This window comes from Cucurbita pepo, chromosome 11, assembly GCF_057944985.1.
Source record: "Cucurbita pepo subsp. pepo isolate OVF chromosome 11, ASM5794498v1, whole genome shotgun sequence".
Taxonomy (NCBI): Eukaryota; Viridiplantae; Streptophyta; class Magnoliopsida; order Cucurbitales; family Cucurbitaceae; genus Cucurbita; species Cucurbita pepo.
The window spans coordinates 17,195,711-17,213,124 of NC_141808.1; the positions used below are offsets into that span (position 1 = coordinate 17,195,711).

A 17,414-nucleotide genomic window follows, 5' to 3' on the forward strand; every position below is an offset into this window, starting at 1 on the left:
TTTATTTTTCAACCTCTTTCATACATAAAGATCTAATTAAATAATTAAATCATAAAAGCCGATATGATCTTACTAAGGGACAAGAAACTTAGCCCAACGTGTCGGATTCTTACCGGATGAAAATTATTGATTACAAAATCAAGATCAGTATAAGATATACCCTTCTATTTGTGGACATTTTTTTTTTTTTTAGAATTAAATTTTAGGAGAGCAAGGGTATTTTAGTACATTTGTAGTAAAAAGATGTATTTATTATAAATAATAAGATTTTTCTTTCTTAAAAAGGTAAACACTAAGAATAAAAATATATAATTATATGAATTTTGGAAGAGGTGAAAGATGACGTGACACATGAAGATAGATAATTTGTAAATACCCAATAAAATAAAATAAAAGTGAAAAGACATCTGAAACCCTCGTTTTTTTTTTCTCCTTCTTAAAAAAGAAAAAAAGAAAAAAAAAGAAAAGTAAATTCAAATGCAATTGTAATGATGAAGCAACCTATTGGCCTCTCTAAGGCCACTGAAATAGGCTCCATGTGTGGTGGAATAATGGGTTCTGTGCGTTGCTTCACCTGCAAACAGAATCTGAAGTAATGGAGCTTTTGGGGATTCCTCTGTTCTTGGCAATGGCTCTGCCATGGCGTCCAAATCTTCCCCGCTTGATCCCACTGCAACGTATGAGTATGAGCCTTGAAACAGCGGATCGCTCCCCCATTGGCTCTTCAAGACCTGACTAAAATGGAATTCAACGGTGTCGTTTTGGTTTTTGTGGCCGTTACTCCACCCATTGGAATCTGATTCTGAGTTTTCGTTTTGGGATCTGGGAATTAGGAAGTTGCTGATTGTTGTTGAAACTCCATTGATGATTTCTTCGTCTTTGAGCTTCTCCAGCTGAAGAGCTTCTTCTCCGGCGAACCATGATAATAAAATCGATGAGTTTTGGTAAATTGGTTGCAGAGTTGTGGTTTTTCTCATCCACCATGGTATTCTTTTCCGCCGGAACTCAGTTTCCGGCTGGTGGAAAACGAAATTCAGGCAAGGGAATTTGTTGATATTCTTGGGATTATCACTGTCGTTCGCCGGCGGTGATAGCCGGAGAAAAAGCTTGTTAACGACGCCGAATCCCAACCGGGAAATCGCCTCTGTTTTAAACGACGGTAACGGAGGGTTAAACAGAGGTGAATCTTCCCGAGTTCCAGCTTTGAGAACGCCGAGTGAAACGGTGACGATTACATGATCGGCCGATGTATGGGAGCCGTCGGCGAAATGTAGCGTAACCGGAGTTGGAATATTCCGAGATTCCGATTCGGGATTCCATTCGATTTTGGTGACTTTTTTGCCCAATTGAACTAAACCAGGGGGGAGAACAGAGGCGATTGATTCGATTACGCTCAAGTAGCCTTTGGCGATGGTGATTTCCTCGCCGGGGAACATTTGGTACTCACTTTCCGCCACGAAATCCAACGTGGAGAGCTCGCCGGCGGAGGTGTAAGTTCTTTGGTTGTTTTCATACATGGCGAAAATGGCTTCCTCGAGGGCTTTATGGCTCCATTCTCCACACCCATTGACCTCCGTTACGCCATTTTTACTAAGCCAGTACGACTCCAGCCCTTGCCGGAGAAAAGCACCGACGCTGAGTTTATCATAGTTACCTTGCCGGAGAAAATTGGATTCCCCGGCGATTTTTCCCTGAGCGAAATCCATAAGGTTTTTGAAGAGAGTAGAAATGGGGTCGACGGTAGCCGGTGAGAGCTCAACTCCACCTTCTGCAACGGTGGTTGATTGTCCGGAGTAGCCGTCCATGCACTCCCATGGCTGGTCGGAGTTCAGAGCACCGATTCGATCGGCTATTTCATGAATTGGGCTGCCACCGATTCCATGGATCCACGTGGCACCCATCTCTATTCTCTCACCCATAAACTCGGCCGTGTTGATTCTGCCGCCGATTCTTCCACCACCCTCCACGACGGAGATATCAAACAAATGTTGGGAACCCGGCGCCGTGTAGAGCTTATTCGCCGCCATGAGCCCCGCCATTCCGGCGCCAATAATCACAATTTTGGCCTTGTTTTCCACCATTTTTGGAGCTTGAATTCAAAGAGAAAAACCAGAAGAATAAGAAGAAGAAGAGGGAAAAAGAGATATGGGTGAGAAAAATGAGTAACTGATGAGGGGAACTTATAAGGATGTCTTCTTGTATTTGGCTTCTTCACTTTTTAATTTAATAATTTCAAAACTGAATTAAATTATTTGAAATTTAGTCCAATAAAGACAGGGCTCTACTTTTATTGGAGTTTTTGTTGATTGCAAATATACACAAATTCTTTTTTTATTTATTTATAAAAATTATTTCTTTCAAGAAAATAATAAATCTCAACCCCACTGCCATTAATAACCTTGGCCCCAACCGGTAATACAGTAATTATTTATTTATTTTTACCGTGGCTCACAAAAATCCAAGATTCATATTTTTAATATTTAAATAATTATGGAAAAAGGTACTTTTCTTATTTGTACAAATTTCTTGATTTCTTAACCAAATGATCTTTCTGTGTTTGACCTCTTTTTTTTTTTTTTTTTTTTTTTTTTTTTTTTTTTTTTTTTTAAATAGGTGAAATAAATTTGGGTTTTACATAAAATTAAAAATTAAATTAATATAAATAGAGTGATGGAATATGGAAAAGAAAATAAGGAATAATAATTCAAATATTTTGTTTTGAAAATTGAAATTAGGAAAGTACGTACCCTTCCCTTAGGCCATCTTAATTTTTGGAAGTATACGGCACAAAAAGATTTTGAAGGCAACATACTTTTTAAAGATTTCACTTTTCCAAAGATAATTGGATAAGACTATGGGGATCAAAAGTAAAAGTTTCTCATAAACATGCCTCTATTTGCAATAATATCACTTACTTTATATATATATATATATATATATATATTTAAGACGTTTTTTTTTTAATACGAACATCTTCTTCTTTGTCATTTCTGAGTTTCAAGTAATATTTGTGGTAGAATTGCATATGATTCATTAATCAAACCTTGATCAAGTTCAATTGCGAAATGACTCAATTTAGAACAAGATTCAACATCTTGATTATAGAGATCGTAAGAGTAATCTAATTCTCGCATTGTTTCTTGGTTTATCCCAATTTTGTATGAGAGGCGCTAATTTCTTTGATCCTACAAAAGTTTAGATATTTATCTCAAAATTAGGGTTGTCTTATCAATTTGGTATTGTATACATATAAATAATTAAGACGTTTTTTTTTTTTTCAACAATTCAAGCATTTTCTTTATCATTTCCAAGTTTCAAGCAATATTTGTGGTAGAATTGCATCTAAGTCATTCTTGATCAAGTTCGATGGCTGAATGACTCAATTTAGAATAAGGTTCCGAATCTTGGTTCTAGATCTTAGATCGTAAGAGGTAATTTAATTTTAGCCTTGTTTCTTGGTTGATTCGAAATTTATGTGAAGAGATGCTAATTTCTCTTATTCAAGGGTTATCTTATCGATTTGTATCATATATATATTCGATTCCTCAATCATAAGAACTATAAAGTTAAGCGTGTTTGGCATAGAACAATTTTATATTGGAAAACCACTGATAAATTTTTCAAGAAGCACGTAATTAAAAACCCGTGTTGGTTTATGGGAATAGTCTTCACTCGTAATACAGTTCAAGACCATCAAGTGCCAAATCTAGATAACGTACCCTGGATTCTAAATCTTAGGCAAAAGATGTTTTCGAACTTAGATTATGATTTAATAACATTATTACGTTGATATTTTGTTACTTGCAATATAAAAGATGAAGAAAAGAAAAAAAAAAAAAAAAAAAACATAGAATCATTAAAGAATGGATTGTTGATTTACCATAAAGTTAACCATATTTATATATATAATTATGGTCATGAGACACCATCATAATCAAAACTTTATTTTCCAAATCCCATGACCCATCACCCACATTTTTATAACTTAATTATATAATCAATCATCTTTTTTGTACCTATGCTACCTATATAATAATAATAATAATATAATTTATCCTAAGTTTAAATTTATATAAATTTTTCTCATTAAAAAAAAAATATAATATTGAAATTTATCCACTCCATATCTTTATCATATTTAACGGCGGTAAAACCATATAGAACATTTATTCTTTTAATAATGAATAAATTGGAAAGAAATCCATCTTCTTTCCTTTGATGATCAATCCAAATCTTCTTTAAAGGGAGTGCAAGATTTTGTTAGTACCAATTTTAAGGCTGCCTTTAAGTGGTTGGGAGAGATAACCCTAATTAATATAATTTTTTTTTAATTAGCATTAATTATCCAATAATATAATCCTAATTTTAGCATTAATAGAGATGGATGTTGACTAAGAAGTCAACCTCCAGTACTCCTAATATTATTTTGAATTAATTATTTATTAAATAAGATTAAAATAAAATAAAAATAAAAATAAAAATAATAATATAATCATAGGGACCATACTCATGATTAAAATGCAAATGTATTATTTCAGCTTTAAAAAGAAAAGATTGATAAGAAAACGATGGGAGTGAAATATGGGGCACAAAAAAGCATTGCGTTTTCCTTTTTCCTTTTTCCTTTTTCTCCATCAAAACAAATAATATATTATTTTATACCTATTAATATTAAATAATTGTAGTTAGTTACTATGAATCAAGGAGAATGTATGATTTCATGGTTTGTTACAATGTAATCTTCATTCTACACCTCTATGACCCATATAGAACAGTATCATTCAACTTAACATGGTATCAGACCCATGCTCCAAAATTTAGTCGTACTAATAGATTGGTAAATCCTCAAATGTCGAATAAAGGACTCCAAAAGAACTCGAAGGCAGAGTAAAAAAGGCATAGTCGAGCCTTCTCAAAGACATACTCAATTAAGTCGGGTAAAATAAATAAATATTTTTAAATTAATTAAAATATTTTTAAATTATGAGTATAAAAAGTAAAATATAGACGAAAGCTTAGGATAAAATAAATAAATAAATAAATATATATATATTTAATATTATCTGTGTTGGTCAGATAAATCTGCGGGACACCGTGGCTCAGCTCTGAAGTATTAAGCCCATTATTTAATTAGTGGGCTTATGGGATTTTCAACTACTCTAGTTCGGCCCAAAAATGACTCCATGCCAATAGTCAACGCCGAATTCAAATATTTAATTTTAAAATATTATCCATATTAATTTATCAACAATTAAAATAATCTAAATTATAGAAGCCCGGTTAGGGGACAAACACCCAATTATTACGTCATAAAAATCTATATTTGATTTTACCAAAAGGATTAAATTGAAAGTTAATCCAAATATAAAATAAATATCTATATTTAATGGGTTTTTAATAATTTTTCTACGAGCCTACAAATAGACTTGGTGGCAATAGGTCAGGTTACTTGAAGTTGGGGTCGACTAAATTTGAGGTCTTATATCAATTTCATTGTAAGAACGGTTAAAGTTTAATGAAATTGACGTAAAAAAAGTCATATTATATTGATTACGCGTATGAAATATATATGGATGGAACATGACAAGATCGCGAGCTTATCCTCTCGAAATTAATAAATAAATAAATAAATAAATAAAGGAACATAAATGAAGTACATTGGGCTTTCAAATCAAAAGCCGAGGAAGATAATAAAGATTCTTATGCTTAATGAAACTAAAAGGCAGGTTCCAATTCACATGGAAGGTTTGGAAATTATATGGGACAAGGACACATCGACAAAACATTGATTTGAGCTCTATTTCGATTCACTTCTTCTCATGTTTTTTTTTCTTTTTTTTCAATTTCTCTTCAATTTTTTTTTATTAAATTAATAGATCTTGATGTTTAAAAATCTCGACGATCCTATGAACTTATTTGAATTAAGTTGAGTTTAAATCGTTTGATGAACACGACTCCCTAAAATGATATGATATTGTCCACTTTGAGCATAAGCTCTCATGGCTTTGTACGTCTCCCCTTAATCGAGGCTCAACTCTGTTTTTTTTTTTGGAGTCATTTGTTCGACGTTTAATGATTTCATTGGCATGACTCTGATACCATGTTAGAAGAACACTACTCTCCACAATGGTATGATATTGTTCACTTTGAGCATAAACTCTCATGGCTCTACTTTGGACTTCTCCAAAAGGCCTCGTACCAACGGATAGTATTTTTTTATTATAAACCCACGATCATTCTCTAAATTAGCCGATGCGAGACTTTCATCCAACATGAATAAATAAATAATTTTATGGGTTAGATTGATATTTTATATTCAATTGAAAAAAAAAATATTAGGGTATAATATTATATGAAATAGGTTTATAAAGGATTTGAGAGTAAAATTTCACGTTAAATTATAATATATATATATATATATATATATATATATATATATATATATATATATTATTATTATTATTAAGATATGTATATATATGACGCAATATCTACCACTCAAAAGTGTGCATAGATATGAAAATATTATTACTCAACGAAAGAATACCGATTTAAGAATTAGAAAAAGAATTGGGATCAAAATGTTCAATCTTCATTGATATTCACGACCTTTAAATAGGATACAAGATACTAAATAATATCTACGAAGAAAATATAAACTAACTAAATCCTGATAATAAAATAAAATATACTACTATTCAAATTCAACTGATTACGATATCTAAGATATATTTCCTAACTAATATATTCTGGAAGATTACGAATATCATATATTCTATAACTAATTCAAACTAAAATAAGTTGCACTAAATTGTGACAATATATATATATACTTTGATGAGTAAATTTAATGTTAGGCAAAGTGTTTTGGTTAAATATTAGCATATAAAAATTAAAAATAAATTAAAATAAAAAGCAATTTGTTCCAAATTCGGATGCATGTCTTCGACAGCTCCCTCCGACATCATATCTTCAATTGCTCCTACCACACCCACAGAATCCTCCTCTAATTCACCTTCAAATTAAAACCAAATTTACCTTATTTTTAATTTCAAAAGTCCAATCTTATAAATATGGTCGATATTCGTTTTGGATTCTTTATCATCAAAGAAATTTCAAACGATATATAATTACCGACCCTCAAATTTTATATATCGTCAATGTCATTAGTCAGATCCGTAGAATAATTTCGGAATCAAATTTTCATAAATATAATTATTCCGTTCGTGATTTAAAACGATTCTTAAAAACTTTTAGGTAAATATTTTTCCTCGTTTTTTTTTGGGACTCGTAGTTCAATAGTCTACTGAGTGGGTTTGTTTGTCCTTTCAATTTCGAGTCTTCTTTAATAGTTATATAGCAGTTCATAGTTATTCTATTCTCGAGATCGCTCGCTCTCATTTAAATAGAGCATCGATTAATTCATGTATCTCTAATTTTCTCGAGTGTTACGTAAATAAATAAATGTCATTTCATATAAAAAAACAGATAAGTTACTATGTCGAATCAGCTTTTCTATTTGTTATAGCAATAAATTTATGTGTTTTTGTTGTTATTCATAGGCATAATTTTTTTAAAAGATTTTTATAAAATCAGTGTGATTTAGAATTTTGGTCATTTATTGATATGATTTCTGTCCCAATTTTGACAGACATATTACACCATATACGACTTTTAACATAAAGATCAATATATATCTAATAATTATTAATTATTTAATTAAAAATTTGAATGGCACATATAATTTTACTAATATAATTTTACGGGACTAAGAAATATTCACTGTTCTTATCCTTGCCATATGTTTCAATATATATATATATATAAATAAAATGAGACGTATACGGGAAATATAATCCTCATTTCGATCTTGTTTAGTTAACGAAGAGAAATCTTATTAATTTTTTGTGTTTTCCGTTTATTATTGATAAGATGAAAAATATAGAGGGGAGAAATTGATGGCACAGTTGAAGTTGATAGCAAAAAATCATGCAGTGATTCGCTCTTTGTTTGAAATCCCGCTTCGATTACGCGGGTCCCGAAAGAAGAAGGATATATCGATTAGAGAGAGGAACAAGTACCAATAAGGATACTGAGTCTCGAAGGAGGTGGATTTGAGATCTCATACTGATGGGAGAGAGAAATGAGTACCAGCGAGGACGCTGGGTCCCAATCTATGTCAGGGATGACTGTAACGCACCCCACAGTCCGGGCAGCACCCAGCCATGCAGGCAACTCGCCCAAGTGGGCTCCTCTTGTCTTTCATTCTAAACTAAACAAAATAATGATTATTATTATTAAATATTTTAAATATTTATGTTGGTTTTTTTTTTTTTTTTTTTTTTAAAGAAAGAAAGTTGTTAAATAATAATAATAATAATAATAATAATGAAATGACAAAATATTGGGGTGGGTTATTGGACCACGTGATGGTGTTGCAGGCTGGCAGTGGCTTCGGCTTTGTCATAAAGATTTCGGTTTCTCACAAACAAATAACTCTTCTCTCTCCAATCAAATAATGCAATACAAGATTCTCTTACCATAATATTGTTTTTATTTATTGATTTATTATTATTATTATTATTTTGAGAAACTGTTTCGAATTACTCTACAAACAAGATAAATTATGTCAGATTTAAATAATTCTAAACATACAGAGTTGGTGGTGTATAAAATAATTTAAATACTTAAAGATCGAACCGTACGATCGATGGTGTAGAAAATAATTTAATTTAGTTGTTGATACCATATGTAACCATATAATATAAATATATATCCAAAATAATTGAAAGACGGGACCATTATTAACATGAATCTTAAAGATTACATTTTTAATATCCCAAAAATAACCAATAAATTGCTGGAAAAAAATTATAAAAAATATATATAATATAGGGTTTAATTAATATTTAAAAAAATGTATTTAATTTAAAATTTTAATAAATTGGCCACTTACCCATAATTCAACAAATAATCTTTGACCTATAGATCTTGTTTATTCATATAATTTTGTCCTCTCTTTGGAACAAAAATTATAGAGCTACCCATCAAACCCCATTTCTAAAATATATTTTAAAAAATAATTTCTCAATTTACTTATTTATTTATTTTTAAATTACTTATTTATTTATTTATTAAAAGCTAATCGGGACTTAGCTTCATAACAACGAAACAAAGTTAAGTCACTGCTTAATCCAAAATATCATATGGGTAGGTAGGTTCGGGATGATCCTGTCAATCTTTTGTGAATTTCGCTATTGAAGCGGTAAATTTAAATACAAAAATAAATAATTAAATGGCGATATAGTGATAAAAGCAAGGGTGTCTTGTCGGGATAGATTAATGTACAAAATCTAAGGTACATGAAAAATAAGGAAAGCGGTATGGTCGTCCTAAGGAGAAGATAGGGGAAATAATTAATAATCAATAAAGGAAACAAATAAAAAATAAAAAAAATAAAAAGGAAAAATTATTGATTTGACGTGTCTGAAACATGTCCAAAAATGCATGAATTAATACATTGAAGTATGTCTATTCTAGTACATTTTGGTATGCAGCTTTCGTACGTACCATAGTACTCAACATTACCATCTTATTATATGTTTGTTTCCTCGAACATTTTTCATTTAATCTCTATACTACTATCATATCAATTTATTTAATTTTCGTTTATATTAATATTTATTTTATTCTCTCCGCCATTTTTATTTAATGTTTTTTTTAAGGTTAAATTACAAAATTAGTCTCCGACATTGAAATTTGTGTCTGTTTGAGTATATATATTTTTTTAAAAAAATTTAAAAATTTAAATTGTCACCGTCTAAGCTTATTGTCTTTATGTGGGTTTTTCCTTTTGCTATTGTTCTCTTTGAGCTTTTCCTTTCGGGTATCCCCTCTAGGTTTTTAAAATGCATAAGCGATGTGGGATCTTATAATCCACCATTCTTCAGGACCCAACGTCCTCGTTGACAGTCGTTTCTCTTGTCTACAATCGACATGGGACCCCCCTAACTTTGGGGCCCAACGTCGTTGTTTGCACACCGCCTCGTGTCCAACTCCCTTCGGGGCTCAACCTCCTCCCGGTGTCTAATTCTGATACCATTTGTAACAGTCCAAGCCCACCACTAGCATATATTATCCACTTTGGCCCATTATGTATTGTCATCAGTCTCGCGATCCTCACGATTTTAAAACGTGTCTACTATGGAGGGTCTAGCCCTAATTCGACCTGTGCCTTGACTCTGATACCATTTGTAACGTTCTAAATGCACTACTAGCAAATCTTATCCTTTTTGGACTTTCACATTCGGGTTCCCCTCTAGATTTTTAAAACGTGTCTGCCAGTGAGAGGTTTTCACAGTCTTATAAAGAATGTTTTGTTTGGACGTGGATCTCTGAGTTGAAAAAATTCATGCAAAATGCCTATAAATATTCGACTTTGTTACCAACAAACCCACAGAACCATCTCTTCCCTTCTTGTTTGCTCTGAAAATCATTGAGAATAAGAAAAATGACAGAGAATCATCCCCTTCCAGCTTATTTCATACTCACCTTTTTCCTAAGCTGTTTGAAATCCGGAATAAACAAATCCAAGCCATGGACAGGATTACACCAGCAACCAAACAAGCTCCGTCACGATCCCGAAGCTTTGAACTTGGCAGCATCGGATTACGGGAATATGGTTAAGGAAGCCCCCGCCGCAGTTCTTCAACCCTCCTCGATAAACGACGTCGTTCACTTAATATCCTACGCCTACAACAATCCCATCCCTTTTCCAATAGCCGCTAGAGGACAAGGCCACTCAATACGAGGCCAAGCAATGGCCAAAAACGGCGTCGTTATCGACATGTCGGCACTGCGGCGGAATCGGAAAACCGCTGGGATTGCCGTCTTCGCCCGCCGCTGGACTGGCGAATTATACGCCGATGTCGGTGGGGAGCAGCTGTGGATCGACGTGCTGAATGCCACGCTGGCGTATGGGGTGACGCCAGTTTCGTGGACGGATTATTTGTACATCACAGTCGGGGGAACGTTATCAAACGGCGGGATCAGCGGGCAGAGTTTCCGGTACGGTCCGCAGGTCAGCAATGTGGTGGAGATGGATGTCGTTACTGGTACGAAAAATAATTTATAAAATTAAAATTAAAATTAAAATTTTAGAACTTTAGGGATTACATAATTGAATTATTAAATTAAATATTTTATTTTGTTGATAATATTATATTATAATATATTATGAAAGGACAAGTTTGGTTGTTAGAGAATGTATATTGAGTGGACACATTTTTCTCCCTTTGAAACCTAATTTTAAATATTTTAATTTTTTTTAAAAAATATTATTGGTTGCATTGCGTGCATGGAATTAATTTTGAAACTCGATTTTTTTAAAAAATAATAATTAATATATTTTCAGGGAAAGGGAATATGGTGACTTGCTCTGCCAAAAAGAATTCTGAGCTTTTTCATGCCGTTCTCGGTGGTTTAGGTCAATTTGGAATTATTGCTCGGGCGAGAATCGCTTTGGAACCAGCTCCAAATAGGGTAACTTCTATTTTCATCGGGCTATTTCGTAATAATCTTTGATCATAAGGTCAGAGCTCTCGTGCAACTAATGTGAAAAAAAGAAAAAAAAAGAAATTAATTACTAAAATTATTAAATAAAAAAAATGAAAATAGCTGGGGAGAAAATTGTCCAATGAAAGCTTCCAAAGAACCCTACATATCCTTGTCTTTGTTTGGGAGTGTTTCTGTCACCTCCAACCACCGAAACGGCGTCGTATCTGCAGTACAGACAAATCCGGAATTAATTTGACTGCTAATTTATCGTGATTGTTATATGTGAAAATTAAATATTTATTTTTTGGAATTTAATTACTTGTAGGTTAAATGGGTAAGAATGTTGTACAGTAACTTTTCCGCATTTACCAAAGACCAAGAACGTTTGATCTCATTAAATGGAAGGAAACAAGCGAGCGCACTCGATTACTTGGAGGGTTTGGTTCTGCTGCATCATGGCTCACCGGATAGTTGGCGCTCTTCCTTCTTTCCACCGTCTGATCATCCCAGAATTATCTCCTTCGTTAATCAATACTCTGTGGTTTATTGCCTTGAAGTTGCTAAATATTATGATCATCATACTCTGTCTACCGTAGATAAGGTACTCCTCAACTACGTGTTCACGATCAATTTTGATTGTATTAAATACGTGCCATAAACACATGATTCCGTGTAGTAACGCTTGTTTATTTTGATGTTGTGTTTGTAGGAGCTTGAAGTATTACTAGCAGGGTTAGATTATGAGAGCGGGTTCAAGTTCGAGAAAGATGTAACGTATGTTGAGTTTCTAAATAGGGTTAGAACTGGAGAATTGAAGCTTCAATCTAAGGGATTGTGGGACGTTTCTCATCCATGGCTAAATTTGTTTGTACCAAAATCCCGTATCTTGGATTTCGACTCAGGTGTCTTCAAAGACATAGTATTAAAACGAAACATAACCAAAGGACCAGTGCTGATATATCCAATGAACCGATCAAAGTAAGCTCATACGAAACGTTCATGTTCTTCTCGACAGAAACTCGACAGTAATTAATAACATTTAGCTTATGTAATATGCAGATGGGATGATAAAAACTCGACAGTGATTCCAGAAGAAGAAGTGTTCTACACGATAGGGTTTTTGCATTCAAGTGGGTTTGATGAACGGAAGTTGTTTGACGAACAAAACGAAGAGATAATAGAATTTTGCACGAAATCAGACATTCAAATCAAACAATATCTTCCTCATTACAACACACAAACACAATGGATCCACCATTTTGGTTCCAAATGGCCAACTTTCCGACAAAGAAAGATCAAGTTTGACCCTAAACTTATTCTTTCTCCCGGACACAAAATTTTCAATCCCTCACCCGTGTAACATAGGTGGTATAAAATTTTAAGGTATAAAATATGTTGAGTATTATTCTTGTCTCTATATATGAAAATGAATTATTTTACGTGTACAACACAAGCCACCATTCTTACGTCAAATCGAGATTTATATGCTATAAATCGAAAGAAGGCTTCAAAAGGAGTAAGAACGAGTAACACGAACAACCTAAACTCAGCTCAACGGGTTAAAATATTTCCTGAGAAGAGCAATCAGATAAGATGTGATTAGAGAGCAAATAAAAGAAGTTGATTTGCAAATAGTCATCATGTTGCAATACAAAGAGGCATTGGAGCTTCGGATGAGCAACCATAAACTGGCCATTCTGAGGTCCTAAAATCTCCATTTTCTACATTTCCTCTGTGACGAAAATGGCTGATGATATTTATAAGGGCATCATCTTCCATCACTGGAACGACAAAGGCAGAAACTAAAGGATTATATCTCGTCGAGACCCAAAACGTCGTGCCTGGTCAAACTCTGATAGCATTGGCAAGGAGAGGAGGAATACATCCAGGATAATGAGGATGAAAAATGTTCGACATTCATACTTCTACTGCAGTAACTGCGTCTTCATCTGTAGAAGTGGGTGAAGTGATAATATCTTCTTGGATACTTTCTTCATCCGTTTCGTCTCTGTTCGGTGACTTACCTCTTTGCTCATCGTGTATTTTGTCTCGAAGTTTCGTGACTAGATCTTCCCTAACATCTTCATTCTCTGACAAAAAGGTTTTCAAGGCATCTTTGCCTCGGAAACCTCGACCGTTAAAGCTATAATATGCACCTGCCCTGGATATGAATTTGTATTTCAACCCCAGATTCATAATCTCTGCCTCTTTACATATACCCTTTCCAAACTCGAGTTCGAATTGAGCAGTCCGAAATGGAGGAGCGAGCTTATTCTTCACCACTTTTACTTGAACTTCGCTTCCCACTATCTGTAATCAAAATACGACGAGAAATCAACCAACCATTGAGAAATCACCTTTAGAGTCATGATAATGTTTGTACCTCTTCACCATTCTTGGCAAAACCTATCCTTCTAATGTTCAGTCGTACTGAGGCATAAAACTTCAAGGCATTGCCACCACAGGTAACTTCAGTTGGACCACCACCAAATCCAAAAGTGGACAGCTTTGACCTTACCTAGAGAAGCATGCATATAATAAGCGCAATACTGAGAGACTGTGATGCCATAACAATGTGAGAAATTGCAGTATATTACTGAGACAATTGAGAAATGAAATAAGACCTGATTAATAAAGATCAAGACAGTCTGTGATAAGGATAAAGAATGACACAATTTGCGAAGTGCTTGGCTCATGAGTCTAGCTTGCATTGCCATGTGGGCATCACCCATTTCACCATCGAGTTCACCTTTAGGCACAAGAGCAGCTACCTGCCATAGAGACAATCATGAACAACGAAATTGTTACTGTTTCCTATCCAAAAAAGGAAAAGAAAAAAGAACATAAAACATGTAAAAACAATGAATTTCCCCAACTGTCTTCTTTAAAAGAGTTTGCATCATACTCACGCTGTCAACAACAACAACATCAACTGAACCGCTTCGGATTATGGTATCCACGAGACTAAGAGCTTGTTCACCACAGTCAGGTTGAGATAGGAGCAGATTCTCAGTGTTCACTCCAATAGCCCGAGCAAGGGATGGATCAAGAGCATGCTCCGCATCAACAAAGACACAGTAACCTGCATCAAAAACACCAAAACAAATTACTCCAGCATTATGTTTATGTCCGATACAGTTATACTTCGAAATTTTCACCTCCAAACAAGTCTTTTATTTTATTTTTTTAAATAAAAAGCATAAACGAATTTTCAAAGGATGAAAAAAAATATATATATGCAGTTTTAGCATGAGTTATATGAAAATGGTCTAATATAAAGACTTCTCATCAACCATTTTGAGGTCAATCCATTTATCAACCACATGTTCTAAAGCTTAATTCTGTAGAACTTTTAGTTGAACAAAATTTTATAGATATTTCTATGGCACAAAATATCATTTTCTTCGAAAAAAATTTCAGCAGTAGTCTTAGTAGTCATGATTGGGTCACAATCACTAGCTCTAGAAGTTTCGTAGACCTTTTCTTTCCCTTTTTCATTAACAGAAATAATAGAATAAAGACCTAGAGTAGTGAGCCAAAGTTCCATCCGTTGTTGCCAACATTTGAAATTTTGTCCAACAAAATTTTCAGGTTGAATGGATTATATTTAGACTCATCAGTAGAGGCCATAACATCAAAAAATACTAACAGTATTCCTAACCATGTCTTCTCTAAGATTGTTTGCAAAACAAATGGGCAGGAATATGGTAAACATAACAACAACAAACAAGTATAAACATATATATTACCCAGTAAAATAGGATTTAGAAAGTTTGTTTTATAAAATAAAGAAAGGGCGAGTCATTTAATTGATCCTTCCTTTGAGAAGAAATTCCAGAACTTTATGGCTTGTTTAAAGGGTTTTAATTGATATTCTCTTCATAATGGGCAGTGAGTATTTATGTCAGAGAGGATTACAAAGAGTACTGAGAATTTTTCTTCCTTTGAGCAGACAAGTAAATGGGGATTTGCAAGAGAGCCTAGTTGCACACAAGCTTTCTAGAAGGGAGTCGTCTCATGGGAGTGGAGTGTCCAGAAACTCAATGCAAGTGGGGGCACGACTTCTATAAGGGCAAAGTCATGCTGTGCGCGTCGACCCAACTAACAGGCTTTCTAAACCATATTTTACGATATTCCTGCCCATTTGTTTTGGGAGCTTTTTCCAACATAACCAGCCAAATTATCCAAATGAACTACAAATACAAGTGGAAGACAGTAGTAAGAATAAAACAGAGTGAGAGTGAATGTGCTCATTCATTTCCTCACATATAGAATGAATGATCGCATTCACTTATCATTTAAACAGTACCTCCTTGCTTCTGGGATTCAGCAATTACATGCAGAGCAAGAGTTGTCTTTCCGGATGCCTCTGGACCATAAATCTCGATTACGCGACCCTATATATCACAAACATGAAACATGATGATCAAGGAAAGGAACTTCATATAGGCTTCTAAAATAAAAGATATAACAATTCAAAAGTATGTGATTAAGAAAATGTTTGAACCTTACAAAGTCATCCTAAAGAAGTTTAAAATACCTTCGGAAGGCCACCAATTCCTAGAGCCATATCCAATGCGAACGAACCTGTGGGAACCACAGGCACATCTCTAGATGATACAGAACGGCCAAGCCACATGATAGACCCCTTTCCAAACGTGGAAGTTATCTGATCCAAGGCTTGTTGTAAGGCCAGCTCTTTCTTAGACAAATTTTCTTCACAAGAATCACTCCCATCTGATGACTTCGACTTTCTTTTACCTTCAGATTCATACAATATTTACATTTGAGATATATTGTAATGAACGCAATACATTGAACATACAATATATATATATATATATATATATATATATATATATATATATATATATATATATATATATATATATATATATATATGCAAGCTGAATCAGCATTATTTTCGTGCCAATGGAGTTGAGCTCGATCGCGACTTCATCTCTACGTTCTCTAAGAGGTCGTGAATGAAGGAATAAACGTTGATTTCATACAAAATAGTCAAAAAAATTTCAAGTTCTTCAAAACCATGAAACTATACATCATCATTTCACATATAATGTAATCAAAACCAATGTTTCACACCTCTGGTAGAAAAACTACATAATTGAGTAGACGTTCCCAATATGCCTATCCTGTACCGCTGCAAGGGAAGCAAGCAGAAACTCAATCGTCAAGTCAAAATCCAAACGACATAAAAGCGAAAGTAGCCACAAATATCTCATCAGTATTCCATCCTTGTTTAAGAAGGCTCAGTCTATACAATAAGTAGTTAAAATAATCAAAAGCATACACCACCAAGAGCTCTACAAAGAAACGAAGAAGTTTTAACAGAGTAAGTGATTGAAACCTCGTGCTGAAACAGACAGCGCCCAACAAAAGACGCATTTCGAATGAGTCTCGCCATTAAACCTCTTCAAAACTTCCGCAGCAGAACAGAGAGAGCAGCTCCAAATTAAACAAATAGAAGAACTAACTTGAATCAACAGCAACTGACGAACAAGAAAAGCTGCTAGAAGGCATATGCACGAGCAAGCATGAAAATAAAATAGAGAGACGAGGAACAAGAAGAAGAAGAAGAAGAAAACACGGTGGCCATTTAAGAACATGCACTGAGCTCTGATGTTTTTTAGGGTTTTTTTAGGGTTCTGATTTTATTTATTATTATTATTTTTTTGGTTCCCTCGCTCTCTCCAGGCGGGGGTTTTCCCTCCATTTCGGTCACACCTCTGTGCCTGCCCGGAACAACAAATGGGCCTCGAACTTTTATTGGGCTTCATATCATAATTGGGCCGGGCTGCTTTGGATTTGGGCCAATAAAATCTTGGAAATAATTATTT

General features: G+C 33.9%; 3 protein-coding genes across 4 annotated transcripts; 1 reads left to right on the forward strand and 2 right to left on the reverse strand.

Moving 5' to 3' along the window:
- Nucleotides 1-450: 450 nt before the first annotated feature.
- PAO5 (polyamine oxidase 5) lies at nucleotides 451-2,276 on the reverse strand. Its single transcript, XM_023665531.2, has one exon. It carries the CDS (start codon nucleotides 2,079-2,081, stop codon nucleotides 474-476), a length of 1,608 nt encoding a protein of 535 aa, XP_023521299.2. The 5' UTR covers nucleotides 2,082-2,276; the 3' UTR covers nucleotides 451-473.
- An 8,165-nt stretch (nucleotides 2,277-10,441) lies between these two features.
- Nucleotides 10,442-13,067, forward strand: LOC111785053 (cytokinin dehydrogenase 3-like). 2 transcript variants are annotated; one of them, XM_023665532.2, is made up of 5 exons: nucleotides 10,442-11,114; nucleotides 11,414-11,541; nucleotides 11,882-12,157; nucleotides 12,266-12,534; nucleotides 12,616-13,067. In XM_023665532.2, the coding sequence occupies exons 1-5, from the start codon at nucleotides 10,511-10,513 to the stop codon at nucleotides 12,914-12,916; spliced, it is 1,578 nt and encodes a 525-aa protein (XP_023521300.2). In that variant the 5' UTR covers nucleotides 10,442-10,510; the 3' UTR covers nucleotides 12,917-13,067. The 2 variants fall into 2 exon arrangements, with proteins under 2 accessions (XP_023521300.2, XP_086984388.1); XM_087128262.1 differs by lacking the exon at nucleotides 12,616-13,067 and having other exon boundaries at nucleotides 12,266-12,587.
- An 88-nt stretch (nucleotides 13,068-13,155) lies between these two features.
- Nucleotides 13,156-17,215, reverse strand: RECA2 (recA DNA recombination family protein). The gene is made up of 8 exons (XM_023665536.2): nucleotides 16,925-17,215; nucleotides 16,660-16,717; nucleotides 16,097-16,317; nucleotides 15,866-15,953; nucleotides 14,466-14,638; nucleotides 14,181-14,327; nucleotides 13,940-14,074; nucleotides 13,156-13,866 (listed from the first exon to the last, which is right to left on the reverse strand). The coding sequence occupies exons 1-8, from the start codon at nucleotides 16,979-16,981 to the stop codon at nucleotides 13,474-13,476; spliced, it is 1,272 nt and encodes a 423-aa protein (XP_023521304.1). The 5' UTR covers nucleotides 16,982-17,215; the 3' UTR covers nucleotides 13,156-13,473.
- Nucleotides 17,216-17,414: the final 199 nt, after the last annotated feature.

Excerpts from the sequence above, each read along its gene's own strand:
- PAO5 (XM_023665531.2), bottom strand. The coding sequence starts at position 2,081 with ATGGTGGAAAACAAGGCCAAAATTGTGATTATTGGCGCCGGAATGGCG.
- LOC111785053 (XM_023665532.2), top strand. The coding sequence starts at position 10,511 with ATGACAGAGAATCATCCCCTTCCAGCTTATTTCATACTCACCTTTTTC. Across the intron at positions 12,158-12,265 it reads CTCTGTCTACCGTAGATAAG|GAGCTTGAAGTATTACTAGC; the intron begins GTACTCCTCAAC and ends TTGTGTTTGTAG. Across the intron at positions 12,535-12,615 it reads TATCCAATGAACCGATCAAA|ATGGGATGATAAAAACTCGA; the intron begins GTAAGCTCATAC and ends TGTAATATGCAG.
- RECA2 (XM_023665536.2), bottom strand. The coding sequence starts at position 16,981 with ATGGCGAGACTCATTCGAAATGCGTCTTTTGTTGGGCGCTGTCTGTTT. Across the intron at positions 14,639-15,865 it reads TGAATCCCAGAAGCAAGGAG|GTTACTGTGTCTTTGTTGAT; the intron begins GTACTGTTTAAA and ends TTTTTGATGCAG. Across the intron at positions 13,867-13,939 it reads TTGCCAAGAATGGTGAAGAG|ATAGTGGGAAGCGAAGTTCA; the intron begins GTACAAACATTA and ends TTTTGATTACAG.